This window comes from Neocloeon triangulifer, unplaced genomic scaffold, assembly GCF_031216515.1.
Source record: "Neocloeon triangulifer isolate White Clay Creek 2 clone unplaced genomic scaffold, ASM3121651v1 ptg000014l, whole genome shotgun sequence".
Classification (NCBI taxonomy): domain Eukaryota; kingdom Metazoa; phylum Arthropoda; class Insecta; order Ephemeroptera; family Baetidae; genus Neocloeon; species Neocloeon triangulifer.
In genome coordinates, this window is record NW_026775556.1 from 23,845,637 (window position 1) to 23,865,452 (window position 19,816).

General features: G+C 36.4%; 4 protein-coding genes across 7 annotated transcripts; 3 read left to right on the plus strand and 1 right to left on the minus strand.

Moving 5' to 3' along the window:
• Positions 1-449: 449 nt before the first annotated feature.
• On the plus strand, positions 450-5,051 carry LOC132200573 (FACT complex subunit Ssrp1). Of its 2 annotated transcripts, XM_059626147.1 has the most exons (11): positions 457-703; positions 768-953; positions 1,006-1,397; positions 1,460-1,699; positions 1,750-1,878; positions 2,071-2,671; positions 2,729-2,917; positions 3,982-4,143; positions 4,207-4,308; positions 4,364-4,477; positions 4,539-5,051. In XM_059626147.1, exons 1-11 carry the CDS (start codon positions 653-655, stop codon positions 4,647-4,649), a joined length of 2,277 nt encoding a protein of 758 aa, XP_059482130.1. In that variant the 5' UTR covers positions 457-652; the 3' UTR covers positions 4,650-5,051. The 2 variants fall into 2 exon arrangements, with proteins under 2 accessions (XP_059482129.1, XP_059482130.1); XM_059626146.1 differs by lacking the exons at positions 3,982-4,143; positions 4,207-4,308; positions 4,364-4,477; positions 4,539-5,051 and adding exons at positions 2,977-3,064; positions 3,120-3,863 and having other exon boundaries at positions 450-703.
• Positions 4,995-7,284, minus strand: LOC132200574 (uncharacterized). The gene is made up of 8 exons (XM_059626148.1): positions 7,156-7,284; positions 6,899-7,093; positions 6,777-6,839; positions 6,553-6,721; positions 6,381-6,499; positions 6,143-6,322; positions 5,702-6,079; positions 4,995-5,625 (listed from the first exon to the last, which is right to left on the minus strand). The coding sequence occupies exons 2-8, from the start codon at positions 7,079-7,081 to the stop codon at positions 5,167-5,169; spliced, it is 1,551 nt and encodes a 516-aa protein (XP_059482131.1). The 5' UTR covers positions 7,082-7,093; positions 7,156-7,284; the 3' UTR covers positions 4,995-5,166.
• Positions 7,285-9,365: 2,081 nt separating this feature from the next.
• On the plus strand, positions 9,366-13,329 carry LOC132202033 (probable G-protein coupled receptor Mth-like 4). Of its 2 annotated transcripts, XM_059628669.1 has the most exons (7): positions 9,366-9,601; positions 10,051-10,331; positions 10,721-11,003; positions 11,592-11,670; positions 12,069-12,226; positions 12,322-12,492; positions 12,558-12,677. In XM_059628669.1, the coding sequence occupies exons 1-6, from the start codon at positions 9,373-9,375 to the stop codon at positions 12,471-12,473; spliced, it is 1,182 nt and encodes a 393-aa protein (XP_059484652.1). In that variant the 5' UTR covers positions 9,366-9,372; the 3' UTR covers positions 12,474-12,492; positions 12,558-12,677. The 2 variants fall into 2 exon arrangements, with proteins under 2 accessions (XP_059484652.1, XP_059484651.1); XM_059628668.1 differs by lacking the exon at positions 12,322-12,492 and having other exon boundaries at positions 12,558-13,329.
• A 1,660-nt stretch (positions 13,330-14,989) lies between these two features.
• LOC132202034 (uncharacterized) lies at positions 14,990-19,509 on the plus strand. 2 transcript variants are annotated; one of them, XM_059628672.1, is made up of 7 exons: positions 14,990-15,866; positions 16,318-16,598; positions 16,990-17,257; positions 17,838-17,916; positions 18,330-18,487; positions 18,824-18,966; positions 19,038-19,320. In XM_059628672.1, exons 1-7 carry the CDS (start codon positions 15,638-15,640, stop codon positions 19,185-19,187), a joined length of 1,308 nt encoding a protein of 435 aa, XP_059484655.1. In that variant the 5' UTR covers positions 14,990-15,637; the 3' UTR covers positions 19,188-19,320. The 2 variants fall into 2 exon arrangements, with proteins under 2 accessions (XP_059484655.1, XP_059484654.1); XM_059628671.1 differs by having other exon boundaries at positions 14,992-15,866; positions 18,824-19,509.
• Positions 19,510-19,816: the final 307 nt, after the last annotated feature.

Here is a 19,816-nt window from a genome sequence, read left to right on the forward strand (position 1 = left end):
TTTTAAAATATAATCATACATAATTCTGATTGAAGTATCTTAAATTCAGAAAATAATTAAAAAAAAATTTCAGAGAAGCAAAGTATTGTTGCCCATCATAAAAAAGCTAAAACATTAAAAGTTATATTTAATATAGAGTTAGTCCAATAAATAAAAGAAGAGTTATTTTTATCAACTATTCCAAATTTTTAAATTCATTTTTATTTCTAGGTTACTTTTAATTTCGCGCTATTTGTCTCAAATAATGGCGGGCATTCGAAAGGCAGCCAACAAAGAATTTCGATGTTTTTCTCTTAGTCCCCTTCAAATGTTCGATTTTAACTATATTTTAATTTTATTATAGCAAATTTTATGAATAGAATTATTTTTAGTCATGAAAATATTGCAATAATTTGATAATTTATATAAATTCATGCTGCTGTAAAACATGTTAGGTTGGCGCAATGTGGTCAACAACATTACAACAGCATGGTCCATGGTGGTTTTGGGTATTGGTTTGCGTTTTGAGTCGAGATTGATCCACAAATGATCAGCCGGCAACGATTTTGAAATTGAAATTGTCTTTACCTTTCGGCTGGGATCATCGCCGATTCATTTTGCATTTTAAGAAGCAACTCTTTCCGAATCGACCACTGGAACACCAGACTCGATAATGGATTTCCTGGAGTACGCAGAGATCCAAACAGAGATCAAGGGGGCCATCGTAAGTAAAACTTTATTCCTGTTCTGCATAAATTTATTTATTTTGTCATCGTCGCGATTTGCAGACCCCTGGGAAGCTGAAACTTACTGACCAGCACATTATCTTCAAGAACAGCAAAACTGGCAAAGTCGAGCAGATCAATGGCTCCGACGTGGACGCTGCCAACTGGCAAAAACACGTCGGTTGCTGGGGCATTCGGCTTTTCATGAAGAATGGCAATTTGCACAGGTTCATTGGTTTCAAGGAGCAGGTTAGATCAATTATAATTAAATCCCTATTTGCACTAATATTTTTCTATGTAGGACCAAGATAAACTGGCCAAATTCTTTAAAAAGAACTACGAGAAAGATATGCTTGAAAAAGAGCTGAGTCTCAAAGGATGGAATTGGGGGACTGCTAAGTTCCTCGGCTCGCAGCTTAGCTTTGATGTCGGCTCACTGACAGCTTTTGAAATTCCTCTTAACAATGTGTCCCAATGCACAACTGGCAAAAACGAAGTCACCCTGGAATACCATCAAAATGACGATGCGGCTGTTGGATTGCTAGAGATGCGTTTCCACATTCCATCCAGTGAACTGGCTGGTGATGACCCTGTCGAGCAGTTCCAGCAAAATGTTATGAACAAAGCCAGCGTCATCAGTGCTGTTGGTGATGCTGTTGCTATTTTCAGGGAGATCCAATGTCTCACACCTCGGTATGGCAAAATTTCCATGCATTAATATGATAATTATTTTAATGATTAATTACTTCTTACAGTGGTCGCTACGACATCAAGGTGTTTCCTTCGTTCTTCCAACTTCACGGCAAGACCTTTGATTACAAAATTCCTATGTCCACTGTCCTTCGGCTCTTCATTCTGCCGCACAAGGATGGCCGCCAAATGTTCTTTGTTGCTTCGCTGGACCCTCCGATCAAGCAGGGCCAGACTCGTTATCACTTTCTTGTGTTTTCATTTGGACCTGATGAGGAAACTTCTATTGAGCTGCCAATGTCAGAGTAAGTATAAAAATAAAAATGTAATGCTTTTAAACTTATTTTGATCTCAGGAAAGAGCTTGAGGAAAAGTATGAAGGTAAATTGTCAAAAGAACTGACTGGCTCAACATGTGAGGTGCTCAGCAGAGTCATGAAGTGCATGACTGGAAGGAAAATCACAATGCCAAACACATTTGTGGGGTAATAATAATAATAATAATAATAATATTAAAAATCACTATTAAAATACGAATTCAAATCAATTTAATTCTTCATCGTGAATTAAAAAAATTAAAATGATTTAATTTTTATTGGTTTTTTCTTGTGAACTTTGAACAATCTATATTTTTCTCAGATATTTTTTTGTTGAATTTCAACTTAATTTTTTTACAGACATTCGGGCACTCCAGCTGTGGGTTGTTCCTACAAAGCTGCTGCTGGCTACTTGTACCCTCTGGAGCGTGGCTTCATTTACGTTCACAAGCCACCAGTTCACATTCGCTTTGAGGAAATTATGAATGTCAACTTTGCTCGAAGCGGTGGAAGCACACGTTCCTTTGACTTTGAAATTGAGCTGAAATCTGGAATCGTTCACACTTTTAGCAGCATCGAGAAAGATGAGTACACAAAGCTCTTTGATTTCATCCAGAACAAGAAGCTGCACATCAAGAATAAGGGCAAGACAGACAAGCCAAGCTATGCCGATGACTTTGGTGACTCTGACCAAGAGGACGCTCCAGATGCGTACCTGGCCAGAGTTAAAAGGGAAGCCAAGGAGCGAGACCAAGGTGATGATGATGAAGGCAGCGAGGACGAGTCTGAAGACGAAGACTTCAAACCTCCTGAAGAGACAAGCGATGTGGCTGAGGAGTTTGACAGTAATGTTTCCTCCAGTGAATCGGACGACAGCGACGCTTCCGAAGGAACCAAAGAGAAGAAGCGAAAGGAAAAAGAGAGAAAGAAAGAAAAGAAGGCTACAAAGGCAAAGTCTGTGGTAAGACAAATAACAATCTATCATTAAGACAGAATTTTACATTTTTTATCAATTTAGTCTGAGAAACCACGGAAAAAGAAGAAGGAAAAGAAGGAGGATGATGGAAAACCCAAGAGGCCTTTGTCTGCCTACATGATTTGGATTAATGACAATCGTGAGAGCATCAAGAAGAAGTACCCTGGAATCTCAATGACTGATGTTGCCAAGAAGGGCGGAGAACTCTGGAGGGAACTGAAAGACAAATCGGTGAGTTTTAGCTGTCAAGAGCCACTTTCAATGTGCATGAAATTTGATTTGAATTTAAGTTGGTTGACAAAGAGCTTATCAGTGAGGACCGAATGAGAATGTTGAAATACCAAAAGTTAGTCGATAGGGTCAGAAAAATTCCACTAGGTAAATTATACCAATTTGAGAGTAGGATCAGGGGCTTTAGTTTTAGTGTCTCTAGGCAATAATTTGGCACCAATCAGCTCAGGTGATGACCATCTCTTCAAAGTCCCAAAAAACCGGCCCCCAAAAGCAAGGGTTGAAGATGAGACTACCACCAAGGAAGTTATACCTGTTGAAACGAAGAGCTGTGACACGTTGTTTGTGGAAACTAATTCAGCTTATGAAGAATGCTTTTCATCTGAAACCTTGTCCAGCTATTCTTCGTCTTCTCCTGCTCTGTCCCTTGACTGTTCAGATTTTGACAGTGTAGACGAGGCTGAAATCATTTCCAAGATGAAAGCTGAAAGTGATCTCAAAGAAAAACTTACCAAAAAGATAATTGCTCATGAGGAAAAGACTGACGTTGACATTTCTGGTGGGGCTTTGCAGACCCAGCCCAAAACATGGACACCTGCACCAATACCTTTTGAAGGTCGTCCCTTGCTCAGTGTTCCGCCTTTTCACCACCAGATGCAGCAACCCCCTTCAGTGCAGCATTCTTACTATCTGCCATACCCTGCCTTTCATCCTCAATTGAGTCCAATTCGCTTCTTCAACCCTGCTGTCAATCAACCGCAGACTGATCCAAACTGTTGGCAAAACCAACAATACCCAACCTATTACTATCGCTAGACTAGCGATCCGAAAAATATATTGTGAAATTTTTTCGTTTTCTTTTGTAACTATGAGAAAAATTTCTCTGGTCATGTATTAACCCTCTTGATTGAAGAGGTGCTTGATTTAGGCATTTTATAGGATTATAAAAATTAAAACAAAGTATACCTGCATAATGATTTTTGTTTATTTCATTTAGACTATTTTGATGGAGCAAACAAATAGAATTAATCTAAAGAGCAATGTCTTAAAATTTTGATTTGCAGGAATGGGAAGAAAAGGCAGCCAAACTAAAGGCTGAGTACGAAGTGGCCATGAAGGAGTACAATGCTAGTGGAGGAAGTGGCGGAGGTGGAAGCTCAAAAAAGAGCAGTGGAGGTGGCAGCTCAAGTAAGACGTCAAGCAAGGTGGTTGTTTCTCCAACAAAGGTAAATATAATGAATTAAATATTTGAAATGTTTTAACTAATGACAAATTTTATTCTCCATTAGTCTGGCTCTGGCACAAACTACAAGAGCAAAGAGTACCTTTCAGACGATGACGACAGCTCTGATGAAGATTCGTCCAAGAAGAAACAGTCAAAGAGTGCACCGGTATTTTTAAAATCGTAAAAGCTCAAATCAATTTCATTTAATTTATTTATTTTAGAAACCTGCTTCGAAAAAGAGCAAAAAGGATGCTTCTAGCGAGGAAGAAAAGTCTGAGGAAGATGAGGAGGATGACAAGAAGAAGAGAAAGAAATCTCCCAAGAAGGATTCACCTGTGAGTATTCAATTCCACTACTTTTAATATTTTTAAATATGCAATATATTTAATTTTTTAGAAGAAGAAAAGCAAAAAGAAGGATAGTGATGAGGATGAGGAGGTAGAAGACGAGGAGGAGATTTTGAGCTCTCCTACTGCCTCTAGCGAATCTGGAGATGATTCTGATTAATATACAAAATCAGCTACTTCGCTTATATTTTGAATTAAAATTGTTCATTATTACTTTTAAATAAATTATCAATCCAAAACATAACTTCAATTCCATTCAAAAACGTATCAATGTTTTAAGAATAACATATAATCACTATCACTGCATGCACCCATGGACAAAATCCATGCGCAGTTCATCGGCAGGATCAACGTCCCTGAAACGGTTGAACTTGGAGACCTCAGAGTCCATGAGAAGGTCGTCATATTCCACTGCCAAGCTCTGAGGACCTGTGTGGTTTAAATTCAATAGAAAAATTCTTGGCAAAGATATTTTTATTTAGAAATGTATAATTATATGCAATCTTACTCTCCAAACCCATTATGACCTTTATTGTATTTGTTATCCCATGCAGACATCAGTCTAACTCTTTTTATATTGAACATAATGAAATTCTGATCCCACAATAAATAATACTATACAAAATGCCACAGAAGAGGGATTTTCTTTCAGAAAAAGTTTATTTTTGCAAATATTTTTAAATGACAGAGTGTAGATTACAGGAAACTTTCACAGCAGCACTCTTCTTCTTTCCCCTCTTCTTCAGTCGCACCCCCATCCCTGAATTGCGAGTGCTTTGCACAGAACTAAAAGCTTTCTGTTGGAGTCTTTGCCTTCGAACGTCCGTCAGCCTGGCCACTTTGAAGATCACCTTGCCCATGTATTTCTGCTTGTGCTGTCTCGGAGCCTTCTGTGCAACCATCTGTTGACGCTTTCTGGCTCTGGACGGCGTCGCTCGCATAGCCAAGGAAACATTTTTCTGAGCCTGCACTTTGACACCCAGTAATTTCGGAGCTCTCTTGGGCACTGGCCAACGACAACACATGACGTCGTCACCCATCAGATCACAGAAGAGGTGGTAAATCGCGTCAGGACACCCTGCTGAAGCTACCGAAGCAACATTCTTGATTGGAATGTCCACTCCAACAGTGAAACCCTGAAAGCAAAATGAAATTTTAAGCTTTTCATGTTCAAAATAAGATTCAATTCTCCTTGCAGAGTTCTTATTTTACCTGAAGGGCAAGAGAGCAGACAAGAAGGGTGTCCTGAATGGCAGCATAGTCTGCAGAGAGCTCAGTTTTGCTCCTGATGGCATCTAGGAAGACGCCGTAGGTGGGTCTGTTCAGCAGAAGGGGCCACAGCACCAAGGCCAAAGAGGCGTTACCCATTGTGGCCAATATGTGCAGAGCTCCTCTTTGCACTTGAAGAGGCAGCAAACTGTCCTGCAGACATTTATTCAATTTGTGCAGCACTTCTCGAACGAGCAGGATGTTTGGCCAACGAAGCATGGACCGACCCAGCATTTCCGCAGACTTGCGCCGCAGGTCGTCGTCTTTGCCTTGGTTTGGCGAGAAGGCCACTGACAGCAGGCTGGCCATCAGCTTGTTGATCTAAAATTTGTTTTAGCATCAAATCTATAAAAATTGAATTGAGGTTTTGAGTCGTCTTCTTACACTGACTGATTTGCTAAGGTCAACGAACTGGTTGCTGATCAGAGCATTGACAACGTCAAATAAGCAGTAGAGCTTTGCTTCTCTGCCATTGGCCAGTTTGATCTGCTCCGCTATGTCATCAACGACATAAGGTAAAATTGGGCCTAGTAGAGAGTTTGAGCGCAAGGAAAGCGCCAAGGACTGAAATATTAAAATAATTTAAAAATTTGTCAAAGTAAATAAATTAAAAAACTTTTACCCTGAAATGCTGCTCATTGCAGCCACAAAGAATGGCTCTGATGCTGTCATAGCATCGAGTGAGCGTCTCTGGCAAATGTCCAACATTTCCATCCTCTCCTCTGCCCATGATAAGCTCATCTAGATTTATAATTATTATAAAATGGCATTTTTTTCAAGCTATATTGTATTACTTTTAATGAAAAGCCCTCCAGAGAGTTGGAAAGTGTTTACATCATTTAGGACAGCACTGCAGAGGTCAACATCAGGGTCATTTTCAACAAGCACTCCACCAATATTCCAAAACTCCGTAACGCTTTCATTGTGACCGAAGATAACAGGATAATTCATCCTCTCCAAAACCTAATTAATAGCAACTTTTTAAATCAATACTTCATATTTATATTTTCTTTTTTACTTGATTGACATCTTCGACAGTCAGCTTTGAGCTGTTCTTCTGTGCTATCCACTGTGAACATTGCTAAACAAGACAATTTTTTATTAATAATTTTATCAATATTGAAACGGGTTTACTAATACCTGAATAAGCTCTTTGACTCTGTAGGTCGCGTCTCCAATGATTGCAGACGAAACGGCGACCGAAACTCGTTCGCTGATTAAATCTTCGAATGGGGCTGAAAAATTTGGCACATTTGAGAAGTCATTCTGCACTTCTAGCTGGTCCAAATCAGATTTCGTGTCATCCATCACGAAGCTGCGCATCCTGTAGGTCACCTAAGAGAGTTTTAAAACAATGGCAATCAATTAATAAATGAAATAAGTAGTGAAAAAATAACTACAGTTTTGAAGCGTGCATCTTTCCCATCCTCGCCGAAAAATAAACAGTCCCTCTCCTCTGGTGCCTCCCAGTCCTCCCACTTCGATCCGACTGCGCATGCTTTCTGCCAAGGATCTTTTTGGCGGTGAACTCAGCTCAGCATAAATCTATATAATTATGATTGGTACTGGTAAATGACTCAAAAACTTTCCCAGCACAAATAAATTAATCTAACATGACGTTGTCAGTGAAAGTGATTATTATGCCAAATCGAATTCCGATTTATTCATATGTATAGAAGCATAATGTATGCATATGATAATATGTAATTGCCATTTTCACACAGCGGATATCTGATTTTCATACCACTTCTTTTTGGCCTTTCGTGTTCGTGGTGATGATATGTTATTATTTGTTTATTGTCGGCATTTTTTTTAGCCCATAAATCAGCTCATACACAGCGGACGAGAAATCGGTGTGTTCTTCATCAACCGAAATATTTGATTATTGACTGATAGGCGCATATGGCATACACTATAATATCTTTACAATGAGAGGAAAAGCCCAATCTCTTCACTTCCAAGATCAGCTCCATGAGTGTCAATTTCTTCCATAAAAAACCCCGCATTGTACTTCCATCAATCGTAATTGAAACTTTTTTTTAATTATTTCTCAATTCTAAAATATAATATAAATTTCATAAATTTCAGTTTTAGTTGATAATTGTGTTTATTGATCTATCATCACAAACAACAGTTTTATTGTTTAGCAATTATGCAATTTAACAAAACTGGATTAGCGTCTTATTTTAATAATTTTAATTGATTTTAATATAAACATAATATCCTAAAAATCCTCAAATAAAGACAAATATAATTTCATAATTATTTATCAATTAAAAAATGAATTTCCCACACGCTGTATTGTAGAGAAAAAAAATTATTGCTAAAACCAGCCAGCACAGTGAAAAAATAGATCAATGCTTGCTGCGGACACACACGATCGAAAGTTTCGCGTCTTCTCGCTGTACGCATGGTGCACCCCACTTGCGCTTTTCATTGTAACAGTGGCTTTGGACAGAACCACTAAAAATCCAGCCTGGAGTCCTAGAATTGGGCAAAAAAGCTGCTGGTTTCAAAGTAAATTAGTAATTCTAGGAAAAATTTCCTGATACTCTTAAAAAATTTTGAAAAAGAAAATCTAAAAAAACCATTTGTTTTAAGTGTAATTATTTGTAATTTGACAAAATTATTCATATAAAAAAATAATATATTAAAATAAAATTTGAATGTATAATGAAAAAAACTGACTTTAATTGAAAAATTAAAAAAATTATTCATTGAATGGATACTTACGTTAGGACAACCATCTTCATATAATTATATTGCCTTTTTCATATTCCCACTAGTAATTTATTTCAATATGAACATAAACCAATAAAATTTCAATTTAGTTAATAATTAATTTAGTATTAAAATTTAAAATCTGTTTTTGCCATTTTATTATACACTTATATTATAATATAATATAAACTGGAGTGTTGATTTAATTTTTTTTTCGTGCAGATGCTTATAATTGTGTATTAAATATTGCATGTAATATTAATATGTATATTCTTTACCGCAAGGATGTGCAGATAACAAATGAGAAACCCAAAGAAAATTTCTCACGCCGCACAACGCCGCAGAAATTAAAAAAAAATTATATAGTAGATAAGCAGCATGGCGCAAGGTCAGTCAAATTTTATATAGTCTGTGTGTGTGAAAGGAAAAGTAAGCTGGGCTGGGCTGTATTCAGTATAATTATTTCCTGACTAATAAATCTCTGCTTGTCCCTCAAAACACAGTTTTAAAATTTTCTAAAATGTTACTAGGAGCAGTGCGCATAAAAGTACCTTCAATCACACACGCTTCACATTTCATCTCTAATACTTAAATAAAATTAATACAAATATTTTTGACCATGCTAAAGGTTATTTTACGCATTTTTTGCCTATCAGAAATCAGATCAGTGGAATGGTGATGTGAAATGCCTTTTTGTTCAATTACTCCTTTCTTGCTTTTTTCGGCAAACATTATTTTAAAGCTCCAATAAAAAAAAAATACATCCGTGGGACCAAGGGATACGTCCAAATATAATGGGAACTTAAACTATGAAAGAAACAGGTTTTGATGTGTACCTGTACCTGTACCTGAGAGCCGCAGAAAGATCAGTCTGCGCTCAGTTGGAATGCGAGATGCGAGCGTTTGGAGTGGAATTTTTGCTGCTCGTCGGCGTCGTCAGCGCTGAACTTTGTGAATTTGATCTTCGCAGCAAAATAGAAAAGGGAAAAGTGACTGCGAAAGGTGATCTTGAAACTGAGGATGGAATCCTGCACGCCAAGGGCACTTTTTGGAAAGACTCTGGAGAGTCGTTTTGGACTTGCCCATGTCTCACTGGGCCGTGCATAAGGATTTGTAATAGCGGTAAAATTGGATTTCTGAATTTTCTTCGCTTTAAGGTAAATTTTGTTAAATAAACTTAAATAATAATTATATTAATCACTGTCGTGTACAACATGTTTACAATGTATTATGTTTCATAAATTATGGGAATTAATGTAATAACGCTCAATTTGGTAATTTGTGTGAATGGATAGTGCATTTCAATAGAGAAAACACTTAAATTATAGGATCGCTATTTATTCCATGATTCTTAATAAAAAAAATCATCGAGCGTCTTAGATTAAGAATGATCTTTATTATTTCAGTATTAATCAAGATTCTTGACGCAGTTTGACGTGAAATTTAATATAAACAGCAAAATTGACAATATTATAACATTTTAATTGTGTAATTTAATAGCAGAAAGTAGCTATTTTTAGAATAGAGAATTATTATTGCGCCAAAGAAATGAAGTTCATCTTCTATTTCAGATTTAATCAAGAGGATAGAACGATCATTTAACGTGACCTTCAATTTAAACAGCACAATCGAGATTTGGGATGTGAACAACAGTTCGCGTCAGGTTGTGCTGAAAGAGCATTTCAAACTCGTCCAAGATTCAAAGTGTTCTAATCCTGTGCTACTTGAACCAGAGGAAATCGATTTGGATGAGCACAGAATTCTCGCAAATGGCACTCTTCACTACACACATGTGAATTTGTCAGAAGAATACAGATTTTCAGATCCTAGAAATTTCTGTGTCATACCTTTGGTGAGTACCATTTAAAGTATTTCCACTCAAAATGTTGAAATAAATTGAATTTTTATTTTTAATAATAAAAAAATCCACAAATTAATAGAAAACCTTAGATTATAATTGAAATATTGAAGTTTAGCAAATTTTTAAATCATAAACAAGTTTTTTTAAATATTAATTTTAAAATAAAAATGAGTTTTTTTTTCACTTTATGAAAATATTTTATATTATTTTTATAATTTTGTTTATAGTTAAAAAAATTATTTATAAAATTTTAATTCTTTCAATGAATTTTGAGCAAAGTAAATTATGATGGAACTAAACTAAAGATAGATTTCACTATATTTTTCTGCTCAAATATTGAATTTCATTGTATAACTTTTATTTATTAATTTACTTCTCAGGATAACTCGCCACCGTTGATAACAGCTTGTGTTGATGTCGGCGTCGCGGAAACGCCGCTGAAATTTTACCTCTACACACCTTTCTTCATCCTGAGCGCCCTGTTTTTGCTGCTGACTTTAGTGAACTATTGTTTTGTCGGCCCGGCCGAAAAAAAATCCCTGCACAACAAGACGATTTGTTGTCAGTCGGCCGCCCTGCTCATCGTTTACATCTGCCTATCGATCACTTATTTGACCATTTTGACCGGTGGCTATAGCGCCATGTGGTTCTGCGTCTCCACGAGTAAGTCATTTTTACTGCTGGATTTTCTTTATAAACCGGTATATATCAACAACACAAACTAATATTAGTCTGCGACCATCAATTAATTCGTAAGGGAGTTTTAATAAATCACCGTGAAAAAAATTATTACAGATATTTATATATTTTTTTTCAGAAACGTAAATGAATAAGTAAATTTCAAAGTATCCTTCCATAATCTCCTCATAAAAATAAGCTTTCAAAATTTAAAAGTTCTTGTTCTCTAATTGTAAAGTGACGAGCACATGTGTTCAGCATAGCTTTCTGAAACAATCTCTCTATGCAAAAAGAGACAGTTGCGTCACACCTTCCGGCACCTTCAATAGGGCTTATATACTGGTGGCGTTGTTATTTTTAAGGAAACCGATTCTTCCTGATTACATCGGAAACCTCTATAGCACGCGCGACGCAATTATTTTCATACATTCTCCATTTAGGGGACTGCTAGGAAGAATAGCTTACGCGCTGTCAACCTTTGAAAAAACACGTTGCGCCTACATTAAACCCTCCACATATTTTTCGTAATATTTGTTCTCCTTTATACATTTTCAAAAGCCAATTCTTTTCCAGCCTATGTCACAATGTATTTTCTGATGGCGTCCATATTTTGGCTCAACGTCATGTACATCGATATTTACTTGACCTTCAGGTAAATTAAAAAAAAATATCAATATTAGGCATTTGCAAACACAGTGAGCGGCATAGGCCGTTTAACAACTCTTGTTATTTATTAAAATTTTAAAATTGTTAATTAAATTTTGAAGTTAATTTTGATTCTTATTTTTAACAATTTCTCTATTTTTGAAATTTTAACTTCATGACACGATTTGTTTGCCAAAAAATGCGAATGAAGATTCACATTTTTATATAATATGTATATGGATCATATGTATGATGTATATTAATACCACGTGTTGTAGATTGAATTTGAATTATATACTTCCACTATAGTATGTACATGCAAATGTATTGTATGACCCCGTTAACAAATTCATATGTATTTTCAATTGAAATTATATTACACATTGTAATTTTATATACTTGCAGGAGTTTAACGCAAACAGTGGAAATAAAATATTGGCAGGCGTCAATTTACGCTTGGGGCATTCCTTTTTTCATCACATTGGCTATGATCCTTGCCGACCAACTTACTACTCGTGGACCTCTCAGCCCTAATATTGGAAAGACAAGATGTTGGTTCCAAGGTAATTTATCTCAATTTTATTATGCACTTAATCTGTACTGCAAACTAAGACTTTTACAAAAATCGTGTTACAATCTGATGGTGATAATTTTTAAGCCATGGATCAATGTTTGCGCGTCCCTTTCCCGCCACTTCAAAAAGCTGCTGCGCTAGTACAATTTACGCAGCATAATGCCTTTCATTGGGTGCTTTCCACTCATTTGAAAGTGAGATGCGAAAAGGTTGCCATGGGTGATGCAAATGTTTAAATTGTAACACCAAATTTACGTAAAAAAGAATTATTTCAAAAATCTATACAAACAAATTTTGAAATCAAACTTTGAAAATTTCAGATTTTCTATCAGAACTTTTCTTCTTTGATGGAGTAGTGTCCGTTTTACTGGTCATCAGCATGGTTCTTTTTGGTGTGACGGCCATCCAGTTGCGGCAGCAATACAAAGGGTTGAGACGCGACCTGCATTCGAGTAACAGCCAGGTGCACAACGGCAACCAAATTACTTGGCAGAACGTGGAACGCTTGACCTTATTTATTAAATTGTTCCTCAGTCTGGGATTATTAAGGGTGATAATGTATTTCACGGAAGTAATCTCATGGTTCGTCGAGGGCCCATACCGGCATTACTGGTTCCTCATACTAGACATACCATCCTGCTTGTTTGGGGTGATCTTTTTTTGGATCTGCGTCTGGTCAAATAAATTAATGCGCAAAGCCCTTCTGGAGACAATCACATGCAAGTGGCGGGCGACGTCACCTCCAAAGCAAGGCCCGCACATCCCTTCCCGCCACACCGAGTGTTTGCCAGTTGCTCAGTTTCATAACTCATTGCATGCAATCGACTCCTATACTGATTCACATTCGGGATGCGTGAACTTTGCTCCCGAGGCGGCCTCTCCTCACCACTTGGCGTCATTCACCGCTCCAATAACGCCAATAACGCTCAGTACCGCCAGCGGGCTTAATTTGTTATAAATTAATTTCTTGAAATATTAAAAAAAAAAAATAAAACAGTTATTTGTATTATTTCTTAATCAAAATTTCTTTTCTCTGTTGCTCAAATTTAGTTTCACAAGCATTTACAAGTTTTTAGAAATGCAATTTTACCATTTTTTATTAACGTTACGAGGAATCAGGTAACTCGCGGCGCGACCCAATTGGCGAGGTCGCCCGAACACCCTGGGTGGTGGTCAAGTGTCGGGCTTGGTATGAGACGCCCCGAGAGGGCTCCGCAAGACCGTTCAGTCAACACGAAAGCTCCCCAAAGGGCACCTAGAAGGTTGGGAAGAACCGAGTCAGTTTAACCCGTTTGGGAAAGAGAGTGGGGCACAGAAGTCCCACCGGAATTGGCCCGCGAGGGTAAATTAAAAGTGACAGTTACGTTCGTAATGCCGACAGAAAAAAATCTCGGATCCAATTCAAGGCACGCGGCCGATCGCTGTTGGGCAAAAGCACGCAAACGACAAGTACACGTCGCCCTTGAATTTTTGTGGGCCACTGACCTCGATTGCAACCCGCGGAGAGTGCACGCACTCACCACCTTTAGGCACTTATATATCAGTTGCGAGTGCAAAGTGCATTCGCCAATGAGCCCCACTCTCGCCCCACCATCAATCCTTCGATGTTGTTTGGCGAACGGATGTAATTACATATTTCAGGGTGAGAGGAGGTATGAAAATTAATTGGAATTAAAAAATAAATTATGAAAAAATATTCACTCTAAAAAATCCACCAAAATGTGTGTCTGTATATTTCGCCTGACTCATCTGCCAATTAATCGTTATAGCGCAATAAATGTACAATATAATAATTTAACTGTAAAATAATTTATTCAAGTCAAAATTCAAGTTGCTCATATATTTGAGACAATCTTTTAGTGATTTTTAAATTTAAAAGGTGTACAGAAAATAACAATACATAGTTAATTCTTCTAAAAACATTGTAACATTTTAAATGATATAAAATTGGCTCATGTATAGGTCAACAGTACCGCGGCCTCAGAGCGGTCAAGAGTACCGCGCTGACGCAGTGTAGCCAACTGCACATGTGGCTTCATCATTATTATCTTATGGATAAATTGAAAATTATGCTTAAAATATATTGTAAAATTTGGAATTTTATATCATTTACGTCCCGCTCTAAATGATGTTTCTAAAAAAGAAAGAAAAAACAACAATGAAAATATTTTAAAATTTAATAAATTTTTGAAATCTGCACCTTGTTATTTGAAGTGAATATATTTACAGTAAATAATCATGAATTTTTAAAATTATGTTTTCTATTTATGTTAATCATTACAATTATTTTAAACAATCTGTCCGTTTGCCATTTATAACCATTCACTCCGATCGATTCCAGTAAAGGCAGCTGCCGAGCCCCTAAATAATCTTAAAAATTAGAAATATGCAATGCTCTTGGTGCAGCATAAATCCATAAACAAAATTATTGAGAGGAGTCATTTGACCGAAATATGTATAATTACACCATATAAAAAAACATTATAGTTCACCTGTGGGATGGCGCGGACTAATTAAATTTTTAATTGCGTTTCGTAAAAAAAAATATAAAAAATCTGAATATTAAGAAATATGATGCACGATTTTTAATTTTTATAATTATTTATATTTACTGTGAGTTGTTCATCTCACTTACGAAAATTATTTTATTATAGTTTTTTTATAAAGGTTACTGATTTTTAATTGTTTTCATTTAAAAAATGATGAAGTAGGAGATAAAAATTCGCTTGCTTAAAATTTCATTTTTAATTTAAGCTTTTTCAAAACGTGATTTTTTTACTCGCCACAAACGTTGGCACTACTGCGTTAGCGCGGTACTCTTTACCGCTCTGAGGCCGCGGTACTGTTGGTCTGCGGTACTGTTGGTCCCCTACCGACAAAAGTCACCGGAAGTGCATACTTTGATAAGTTTGAGAGCCGATTTATACCCCGTAAGGTTGGATAGCTGCCTTTTGACATGGACAGTTCAAAAGTTTATTTCATTGAGAAGCGAGAAAAAAATGTAAACATCCATGCTCTCCGTCTAAAATTTGCAGCAGGTCGCTTTGAATGAAAAATGAGCCTGATTTTTTCAGTTTTTATCAAAATAAATTAATTTAACTTCTAATTTTTGAAAAGTAAGTACAGAATTCGATTTATCTTGAAAATTTGCATCTGAAAATGACACATGATTTTGACTGACAGTCGCGTAAAATTAATTAAAAATAAAACAAAATCTTACGATTCGGACGCGATTGCTCGAACCGGAAGGCGGCTGCGCACTTCCGGTTTGTGACGTCATGTGATCGCTAGGACCAAAAAATTTGTGTTTGATGTATAAGTGGGGTTATCGGTAACTTTTACCATAGAAACAGGGCCTTGAGCCGCAGAAAGATCAGTCTGCGCTCAGTTTGAATGCGAGATGCGAGCGTTTGGAGTGGAATTTTTGCTGCTCGTCGGCGTCGTCAGCGCTGAACTTTGTGAATTTGATCTTCGCAGCAAAATAGAAAAGGGAAAAGTGACTGCGAAAGGAGATCTTGAAACTGAGGATGGAATCCTGCACGCCAAGGGCACATTTTGGAAAGACTCCGGAGAGTCGTTTTGGACTTGCCCGTGTCTCACTGGGCCGTGCATAAGGATTTGTAATAGCGGTAAAATTGGATTTCTGAATTTTCTTCGCTTTAAGGTAAATTTTGTTAAATAAACTTAAATAATAATTATATTAATCACTGTCGTGTACAACATGTTTACAATGTATTATGTTTCATAAATTATGGGAATTAATGTAATAACGCTCAATTTGGTAATTTGTGTGAATGGATAGTGCATTTCAATAGAGAAAACACTTATATTATAGGATCGCTATTTATTCCATGATTCTTAATAAAAAAAATCATCGATCGTCTTAGAATAAGAATGATCTTTATTATTTCAGTATTAATCAAGATTCTTGACGCAGTTTGACGTGAAATTTAATATAAACAGCAAAATTGACAATATTATATAACATTTTAATTGTGTAATTTAATAGCAGAAAGTAGCTATTTTTAGAATAGAGAATTATTATTGCGCCAAAGAAATGAAGTTCATATTCTATTTCAGATTTAATCAAGATAATAGAAGAAATTTACAACGTGACCTTCAACTTAAACAGCACAATCGAGGTTTGGGATGTGAACAACAGTTCGCGTCAGGTTGTGCTGAAAGAGCATTTCAAACTCGTCCAAGATTCAAAGTGTTCTAATCCTGTGCTACTGGATCCAGAGGTTGAAGATTTGGATGAGCACAGAATTCTCGCAAATGGCACTCTTCACTTCACACATGCGAATGTGGCAGAAGAATACAGATTTTATGATCCTAGATATTTCTGTGTCGTACCTTTGGTGAGTACCATAGAGTATTTCCACTCAAATGTTGAAATAAATTGAATTTTTATTTTTAATAATAAAAAAAATCCACAAATTAATAGAAACCTTAGATTTGAATTAAAATATTAATCGTTTTAAAGTTTAGTAAATTTTTAAATCATAAATGAATTTTTATAATATTAATTTTATATTAAAATGAGGGTTTTTTTTCACTTTTTGAATATATTTTATATTATTTTTATAATTTTGTTTTTAGTTAAAAGAATTATTTAAAAATTGTAATTATTTCAATAAACTTTGTGCAAAGTAACATATGATGGAACTAAACTAAAGATAGATTGCACTTGATTTTTCTGCTCAGATATTAAATTTCATTGTAACTTTTATTTATTAATTTTCTTCTCAGGATAACTCGCCACCTTTGATAACAGATTGTGTTGATGACGCGGAAACGCCGCTGAGATTTTACCTCTACACACCTTTCTTCATCCTGAGCACCCTGTTTTTGCTGCTGACCTTAGTGACCTATTGTTTTGTCGGATCGGCCGAACGGAAATCTCTGCACAACAAGACGATTTGTTGTCAGTCGGCCGCCCTGCTCATCGTTTACATCTGCCTGTCCATCCGTTCCATCCTTGGTGTTTATAAAACCATGTGGTTCTGCGTCGCCTCGAGTAAGTTATTTTTACTACTGGATTTTCTTTTTAAACCGGTATATCAACAACACAAACTAATATTAGTCTGCGACCATCAATTAATTTGTAATCACCGTGAAAAAAATTATTACAGATATTTTATATTTTTTTTTCAGAAACGTTAATGAATAAGTAAATTTCAAAGTATCCTTCCATAATCTCCTCATAAAAATAAGCTTTCAAAATTTAAAAGTTCTTGTTGTCTAATTGTAAAGTGACGAGCACAGTGTTCAGCATAGTTTTTTAAAACAAATAAAACAATCTCTCTATGCAAAAAGAGACAGTTGCGTCACACCTTCCGGCACCTTCAATAGGGGTTTATATACTGGTGGCGTTGTTATTTTTAAGGAAACCGATTCTTCCTGATTACATCGGAAACCTCTATAGCACGCGCGACGCAATTATTTTCATACATTCTCCATTTAGGGGACTGCTAGGAAGAATAGCTTACGCGCTGTCAACCTTTGAAAAAACACGACGCGCCTACATTAAACCCTCCACATATTTTTCGTAATATTTGTTCTCCTTTATACATTTTCAAAAGCCAATTCTTTTCCAGCCTATGTCACAACGTATTTTCTGACGGCGACCATATTTTGGCTCAACGTCATGTACATCGATATTTACTTGACCTTCAGGTAAATTTAAAAAAAATATCAATATTAGGCATTTGCAAACACAGTGAGCGGCATAGGCCGTTTAACAACTCTTGTTATTTATTAAAATTTTAAAATTGTTAGTTAAATTTTGAAGTTAATTTTGATTCTTATTTTTAACAATAATTTCTCTATTTTTGAAATTTCAACTTCATGACACGATTTTTTTGCCAAAAAATGCAAATGAAGATTCACATTTTTGTATAATATGTATATGGATCATAATGTATGATGCAGTATGATGTATATTAATACCACGTGTTGTAGATTGAATTTGAATTATATACTTCCACTATAGTATGTACATGCAAATGTATTGTATGACTCCGTTAACAAATTCATATGTATTTTCAATTGAAAATTATATTATACATTGTAATTTTATATACTTGCAGGAGTTTAACGCAAACAGTGGAAATAAAATATTGGCAGGCGTCAATTTACGCTTGGGGCATTCCTTTTTTCATCACATTGGCTATGATCCTTGCCGACCAACTTACTACTCGTGGACCTCTCAGCCCTAATATTGGAAAGACAAGATGTTGGTTCCAAGGTAAATTTATCTCAATTTTCAATTTTATTATACACTTAATCTGTACTGCAAACTAAGACTTTTACAAAAATCGTGTTACTATATGGTGATAATTTTTAAGCCATGGATCAATGTTTGCGCGTCCCTTTCCCGCCACTTCAAAAAGCTGCTGCGCTAGTACAATTTACGCAGCATAATGCCTTTCATTGGGTGCTTTCCACTCATTTGAAAGTGAGATGCGCAAAGGTTGCCATGGGTGATGCAAATGTTTCAATTGTAACACCAAATTTACGTGCAAAAGAATTATTTCAAAAATCCATACAAAGAAATTTTGAAATCAAACTTTGAAAATTTCAGGTTTACTATCAGAACTTTTCTTCTTTGATGGAGTAGTGTCCGTTTTACTGGTCATCAGCATGGTTCTTTTTGGTGTGACGGCCATCCAGTTGTGGCAGCAATACAAAGTGTTGAGACGCGACCTGCATTCGAGTAACAGCCAGGTGCACAACGGCAACCAAATTACTTGGCAGAACGTGGAACGCTTGACCTTATTTATTAAATTTTTCCTCAGTCTGGTATTATTAAGCGTGATATGGTATTTCACGGAAGTAATCTCACGGTTCGTCGAGGGCCCATACCAGTATTACTGGACCCTCATACTAAACATGCCATCCTGCTTGTCTGGGGTGATCTTTTTTTGGATCTGCGTCTGGTCAAATAAATTAATGCGCAAAGCCCTTCTGGAGACAATCACATGCAAGTGGGCGACGTCACCTCCAAAGCAAGGCCCGCACATCCCTTCCCGCCACACCGAGTGTTTGCCAGTTGCTCAGTTTCATAACTCATTGCATGTAATCGACTCCTATACTGATTCAAATTCGGGATGCGTGAACTTTGCTCCCGAGGCGGCCTCTCCTCACCACTTGGCGTCATTCTCCGCTCCAATAACGCCAATAACGCACAGTACCGCCAGCGGGCTTAATTTGTTATAAATTAATTTCTTAAAATATTAAAAAATAAAAAAATAAAAATAAAACAGTTATTTGTATTATTTCTTAATCAAAATTTCTTTTCTCTGTTGCTCAAATTTAGTTTCACAAGCATTTACAAGTTTTTAGAAATGCAATTTTACCATTTTTTATTAACGTTACGAGGAATCAGGTAACTCGCGGCGCGACCCAATTGGCGAGGTCGCCCGAACACCCTGGGTGGTGGTCAAGTGTCGGGCTTGGTATGAGACGCCCCGAGAGGGCTCCGCAAGACCGTTCAGTCAACACGAAAACTCCCCAAAGGCCACCTAGAAGGTTGGGAAGAACCGAGTCAGTTTAACCCGTTTGGGAAAGAGAGTGG

What these genes read in the sequence shown, in the direction of transcription:
- LOC132202034 (XM_059628671.1), top strand. Translation starts at nt 15,638, where the DNA reads ATGCGAGCGTTTGGAGTGGAATTTTTGCTGCTCGTCGGCGTCGTCAGC. An exon ending in CATAAGGATTTGTAATAGCG is followed by an intron (nt 15,867 to 16,317) that starts GTAAAATTGGAT and finishes ATTCTATTTCAG; the next exon opens with ATTTAATCAAGATAATAGAA. An exon ending in GACAAGATGTTGGTTCCAAG is followed by an intron (nt 18,488 to 18,823) that starts GTAAATTTATCT and finishes TGAAAATTTCAG; the next exon opens with GTTTACTATCAGAACTTTTC.
- LOC132200573 (XM_059626146.1), top strand. Translation starts at nt 653, where the DNA reads ATGGATTTCCTGGAGTACGCAGAGATCCAAACAGAGATCAAGGGGGCC. An exon ending in ATTGAGCTGCCAATGTCAGA is followed by an intron (nt 1,700 to 1,749) that starts GTAAGTATAAAA and finishes TTTTGATCTCAG; the next exon opens with GAAAGAGCTTGAGGAAAAGT. An exon ending in ATGCCAAACACATTTGTGGG is followed by an intron (nt 1,879 to 2,070) that starts GTAATAATAATA and finishes ATTTTTTTACAG; the next exon opens with ACATTCGGGCACTCCAGCTG.
- LOC132202033 (XM_059628668.1), top strand. Translation starts at nt 9,373, where the DNA reads ATGCGAGCGTTTGGAGTGGAATTTTTGCTGCTCGTCGGCGTCGTCAGC. An exon ending in CATAAGGATTTGTAATAGCG is followed by an intron (nt 9,602 to 10,050) that starts GTAAAATTGGAT and finishes CTTCTATTTCAG; the next exon opens with ATTTAATCAAGAGGATAGAA. An exon ending in GATATTTACTTGACCTTCAG is followed by an intron (nt 11,671 to 12,068) that starts GTAAATTAAAAA and finishes ATATACTTGCAG; the next exon opens with GAGTTTAACGCAAACAGTGG.
- LOC132200574 (XM_059626148.1), bottom strand. Translation starts at nt 7,081, where the DNA reads ATGCGCAGCTTCGTGATGGATGACACGAAATCTGATTTGGACCAGCTA. An exon ending in TGGAGGGCTTTTCATTAAAA is followed by an intron (nt 6,500 to 6,552) that starts GTAATACAATAT and finishes TTATAAATCTAG; the next exon opens with ATGAGCTTATCATGGGCAGA. An exon ending in TCTGCTCTCTTGCCCTTCAG is followed by an intron (nt 5,626 to 5,701) that starts GTAAAATAAGAA and finishes TTTTGCTTTCAG; the next exon opens with GGTTTCACTGTTGGAGTGGA.